The 6,000-nt window shown below is 35.3% G+C and overlaps 1 protein-coding gene across 1 annotated transcript in view; it reads left to right on the top strand.

The window, feature by feature from the left end:
• Nucleotides 1–377: 377 nt before the first annotated feature.
• kay (transcription factor kayak) overlaps nt 378–6,000 on the top strand; it is a 36,508-nt gene continuing 30,885 nt past the window's right edge. Inside the window, exon 1 of the mRNA XM_018548470.1 lies at nt 378–524. Coding sequence (XP_018403972.1) covers nt 393–524 — 132 coding nt within the window. The 5' untranslated portion in view covers nt 378–392. The remainder of the gene's footprint in view (nt 525–6,000) is intronic.

Below are 6,000 nucleotides of genomic sequence, written 5' to 3'. Positions count from 1 at the left end.
TGCGGCGGACCGGGCAGCTCGGGCGGCGATTGGTCGGCCGGGAATAACCCATGACGTCATCCGGACTCGCGAGGCCTCGACTCTCTCCGCGGGCTCGAACGGTTTGCCGAACGCGCGTGCGAGGTATTCCCCCACGGTATGAGTCATCGGTTGCGTTTCACACCAGTTTCGAGCAAAGAGACCTGCGATTCGTGCGTGCCGCCTTCGAGTTCTACGTACGTCCATTAAAGATTCGCGGTGATTTTTCGATCTCCGTCTCGCTCGCTCTCGCTTGCATTCCTTTCGGAGGAGCGTTCGGGAAAGGGAGACAGAGAGAGAGAGAGAGAGGTTAGAACGCGACGTACTCCGGTCTCTGCTGCGACCGACGCGGACTCGCGAGGGTGAACGGCAACATGAAGCTCGACGTCTCCGACGTGCTCTACGACAGCTCCAGCGTGTCCAGCGACAGCGGAGCCTCGCAGAGCTCTCGCGTCAGCCATGATTTTCTCTCCAGCATCGCGAACACGGCCGTGCTGCCGAATAACGTAAGTACTGCTGGCCAGGAGTTTTCCTGAAATATGCCCCGCGTCGTTCTCTCGGCTGTGGAAGGTTATCCGGTATCCCTCGTCGCGATTACGTCGTGCCGACGATCGTCGTCTCGTCGCAAGTGCGTTACGTAACGCACGCGCGACAATAATGCGTTAAACGTTCAAGCGGCTGTCTGCATTTAGGCGTCGTACATGGCGCGAACGCGCCTCATGACTCGCTTCGCGTGGCGGAGTCCGGCTTTTAGTTTCGACGGGAAGTGTTCGTTATTTTTCTTCGGTTCCAGTAACTTGTATAATGATCGAGAGACAATGAATGTCCTTCGATCATGTATAGAACTAAAAGGAAAAATTACATCGATAAGACGGGAACTTTAAGAAAGATATATAAATACAAATAATAATAAAGTTAAACGCTTGTTAGGTTTTAAAAAAACAACAAATTACGATATTAAATTAACGGTATAAAACAAGCCGAAATAAATATTGTCAACTTTATTTCGGCTTGCTTTATACCGTTAATTTAATATCGTAATTTGTTGTTCTTTAAAAAAGATTTGTGTGAGATGATATAAATATTTGCATTTTCGAAACGCATATAAATAAAACTTATATATTTTTAACTAATTTTACGAATTAAAAAATATAAGGTATCTTGTACTTTCATTTTTCTATTTGATAAAAATAAAAGTCCAGAATAATAAGAATATAAATGTTCTTCCAATTTCACACTTGGAAAAATATCTGAAATTATATACAGATGAGGAATGCACTCAAGATTGCAAGAATTTCTTATCTCGTTTACAAACGTAAAAAGTCCGATATCTGGTAACATTCCACCAACATGTATATAATTAACTATGTAAACTTGCTAATTATTACTCTTGCTTGTACAGTGAGACGTTCGAGTCGTCGCAAAAAAACATTTAAGATTCTTCTTAATTTCGCCGGATTTTTAAATTAGCTCATCATCGAAAATATAACTTTGAACTTCCCCAAAAGAAATTTCATTAAGATTCAGTTTTAGGTTCAGCTGATTCGAGCAGTTCTTGTCTTAATACATGAAAAAATATTTATTTCTCTAAACTTACATAGATCTGATGTGGCAATTACATAAACGATACATCCGTGACGTAACGTTATTCTTTATTAAACGTTTAGCAGAATCGGTTTAGAATTACGTGGCTTGTTACCTTACTATTATTGCATGACGCATATCTGGTCAATCGTGCATCTGGAAATTGCATGTTATTTCGCAGGAACATGTATTCCTTGGTAGGATAATGCACGAGTGCTGCTTATCTGTGTATTTGTCTCTTAGTGCTGCTCGTGATGACTCATTAGTGGTTTTACACTGTAAAATATGCACGATGTGTATACCCATCCCCCTTCTCCCGACGATCGATTTTAAGCGCTCGTGTTAAACGAGTGTATAAAGAATGGGATGTGTGATTAATATTTATTATACGTATGACGAAAACGTTATGACAAACGTAATTGATTAATTATGAAGATTTTGTGCTGGTAACCTGGATTCCACTTCTGTGATTCGATTATACATGTAACGATTGTAAAATATATGCTACAAAATTAACTGCATTGCTTTACAATTTATTAAGTGCTCACTCACAAAATTGATCGTTTCGAGAATGTTATTAATGTTAATATCTAATCCAGGAAGAATTGACAATTATTCTTTTTTAATACCTTAAGTTTTTGTTACTTTTATTTTTTTCGATCACTCTTTTACTTTAAATAATAATGGGATATTTTAGATAACTTTCCATGTATTTGTGCAAAATTTTATATAATAGTGCCGAGTTTGTCAATCGTATTTTATCGAGTTTATACAGTTAAAGTGTCTTTTGACACGGTGCACTTTTGTCAAGCTGCTACTTCGTTGAAGAGCTCCTTTATCCGGGAATTAGAGACAGCGTTGCTAAATTTACAAAGCGCGTGCCGTCATCGCTATAAACCGAACTGCTCGAGTTCGAATGAAAAACACATTTTCGGTCGCTGGGAATGAGTCGCGCGAAAATATCAACGGTTATCAAGTATGTGCATCTAATTACGAGTGTGCGATAACATGCTACGCATATTTTATTACGTACACTCACAAAGCCTCTGTAGCTCTCATAAAGCGACAAATATCAGGCTTCGATTTTCGAAAAAGTACAATATAATTTTCTTAAGAAAAAAAATCCTGAAAACGCAACCTGACATTAGCACATTTAGTTGTTGGTGAAAAATGCTGTTCGAATCAAGGTTCGAACTTATTTTAATAGAACCTAATCTACACTGAGAAAAAATATCTTGATTTTAAAAAATATTTCTTCGTTCGTATATTAAAAGAAAATTATTTCTTTAGATCAATGAAAATTTCTTCAAAATTAAGATATTTTTTTTACTTTAAAATGTGTTACTTTTTTAAATAAAAAAAAAATCTTAATTTCGAAGAAATTTTTATACTAATCCAAAGAAATACTTCTTTTTTAATACGGCAAAGAAATTGAGATATTTTTTTCTCTCACAGTGTATTTCACGCGTGGAGCTGGCAAATATTAGACGGCCCTGCGCGCATAGATAAAAGACAACTTTCATTCCGGTCTTGCATAGGTGTCCTTTTAAGGTGCATGCCACGTGCACCACCAGTCAACCTTTGAGTTACTACGGAATTATCCAATCAGACGTTATCTTTTATACTACTGCGTCCATTCACCGATCGGGAGAGATCAATGATCTCTCGAGATTTGCCGAGTGTTTGCGTTTACGAATGAGTCTTCGCGCGAACTTCAAAACGCGAGATTGTTAAGTCTTTCTTCTCCGTATTATCCCGCAGATCACATCAAGCCTGCGGTTTATAAATAACGCGCTTCGTTAACGACACGGTGCAGTTCGACAATCAATCTTGTTACAAATGAATGAGTGACTTCCATCTTAAAACTACAGGACGTTTACTTTTCACAGTCTCCAGACGAAACGTGCGAACAATCGAATCTTTAAGACTTCATTGAGTTGTTTAACCCGGGAATATAATAATTATTCAGTTTTTTTTTTTCGTAAATGATCACCTAGAGTAATTTTTACAATTTTACGCCAATTAAACATCAGTTATTAATTTTTTATGTGTTGTATATTATTGATCATTCGACAATTTATTAATATTGGAGAATTGTATAAGATATTTATACAGATAATATTTTCAAATATTATATATATACGTAAGGAGGAATTTAAGAAAAACAGACATAGATTCTTTATCTATTTTTATTTATTTTTATCAGTAAAGAAACTTGTGTTTCTGAGATTTATTTTTCCGCTGAGATATAAAAATCACTTTAGGTCACTCGAGTTAAGCTTTAGATATATAAAATGTTCGATCAAGTATTTTTGTCTAGATATAGATAGGTTAATTATGTCAAATATATTTCTTTTTGACATTAAATTTAAGAATGATATTCAATTTAAGAAAAACGTTATCAATTTACTTTAATTTAGGCTGTAGGTATAAGATTGATGAAGACACACTAGATCATTAAAACCGTTTTCGAGTAATCTACTATCGTGTATATACAATGAATCAAATTTTTAGAAAATCATTTAAAGTTTAAAACCCTTTATTGCATCTATATTCACGCTTTATTCTCATTTTGGCTCTTAAAATTAAAAAAAATTGCTAAAAATTGTTCATCTCTTACCAATGATAATCTATGTAAGTTATTATATTTTGTATTTTAGACACGCGCGCGTAAAATACATATTGTTGTTTATTATTATGTCAAAAATTTTGTAAATGTGTAATTTTTTAATTTTTGTGGCACATAAAGTGCACATTTAACTCGGTAAAATATTAAGATCCAAATTTATATATTTATTACAGCTTATTTAAATATAATTGCTATTCTTTTTTTTTTATTTATTTCTCGATATTTACAATGTTGAAAATGACTAAACTCTACATTCTATATGAAAGTATTTATTAAATAAGTCGTCAATCGCGTCATTATCACTCGATGATTATTTAATAATAACAACAGTTTATTCAGTCTATTTGAACTGTAATTTGTTACGTCGGCGTGGCATGTGTATATTTATAGATGCAGACAGGAAGTAGAAAATTCTCTTTGTCGCGACGACAATATCTCTATGGCATCGACAAGGGTTTAGTGCCAGTGCGTCTGTCTCTCCCTTCTATAGGATGTCCCAAAACTGAGAACAAAAAAGAGCACACTTAATACCGTTAGTTCTAAGAATTTAAAAAGATACAAACATATTCAAGCATTAATCGTTCTTTTTACAATCACAAATCTATGATCATTAAATTTAAGTACATTAAGAAAAAAAAATGTACTTAAAATAAATTAATATTTACTCAATGAAAAAACGATAATTAAATTAATGGTTCTTATATCTGATACCATATATAAAAATATACCTTTACACATTTAGTAAATATTTAATTATTGTACTATTCAAACAAGTATTGAAATTTAGTAGATTTTGTTCAGTGTAACGTCACATATTTTGCCATAAATTATCGAAAATGAAGTTCTTTTGTGAATCAGTTATTACAAGCACAGATGATACTATAATTATCTGCCGTCCAATTTGAATTGCATTTTAGCAAAACTCCTTTTGAAGCGATTAGGACAGCAGAGAGATTAGGTTTTACAATGATGTTTTTCTATTTTGAAAGTTACAAACAAGATGCAAACGTTACGATAAAAATCACTCTCGACATCTCTGATGAGATGAAACTTGAAATTCGCGCAATAACATTAAGCATCGGTTTCATTGTAATTCGAGGACACCCGATGTATTCTCCGCATGTAAGCAGCATGGCGGTGGTATTGATCTAGCTAGCATTTCGCCCGGCGTGGCTTCGGCTGCGTTCAACAGCTGTTTTATAAAGCGCCGCCGTCTTGCGACGACTCGGCCATTTAAAAACACGCGTGCAACTAGCACGCACGCACGCACACGCATTTGGCGCGCGCGACACAAATTACATTCTGCTGCGCAGTAACGCTTATGCTACCAGATAGGAACTCCTGAGCCAGCTGTTGTCACCTAATTATCTTTCCCTCTAATAATGAAAGGGTTCTTATGGAGAAAACGATCGATAAAATGCAAATATTACTTATAATGAGATCAGGAAATACATCTGGCTGTTAGATCCCTGAAGTTTCTCTCTTTTCAGTTCTCGCGTTTGTGGTAAATATTTCATAAAATTCAGCAAATCTGCGTAAAAGTCTTTCACTCTCTTCTTCACTCTCGAGAGAAAATAATAAAAAAAAAAAAAAAAAACAATGATAAAGCGAATGACTTCGATAAACACGCACGGTCATAAACTTCTCAGCCGTGTGTTTTTTCTTTACTGCTCGCGCTTAAAGTATATAAGCACGCACGTCGTACAAAGAAACTGGGTGATTCACGATCGTTAATTTATTCTCTATTGTCCTCTCGGATATTGAAAATG

Source organism: Cyphomyrmex costatus, unplaced genomic scaffold (assembly GCF_001594065.2).
Source record: "Cyphomyrmex costatus isolate MS0001 unplaced genomic scaffold, Ccosl1.0 scaffold72, whole genome shotgun sequence".
Classification (NCBI taxonomy): Eukaryota; Metazoa; Arthropoda; class Insecta; order Hymenoptera; family Formicidae; genus Cyphomyrmex; species Cyphomyrmex costatus.
Note: the sequence above shows the minus strand (reverse complement) of the source record. Positions and strands in the feature narration are given on the sequence as shown.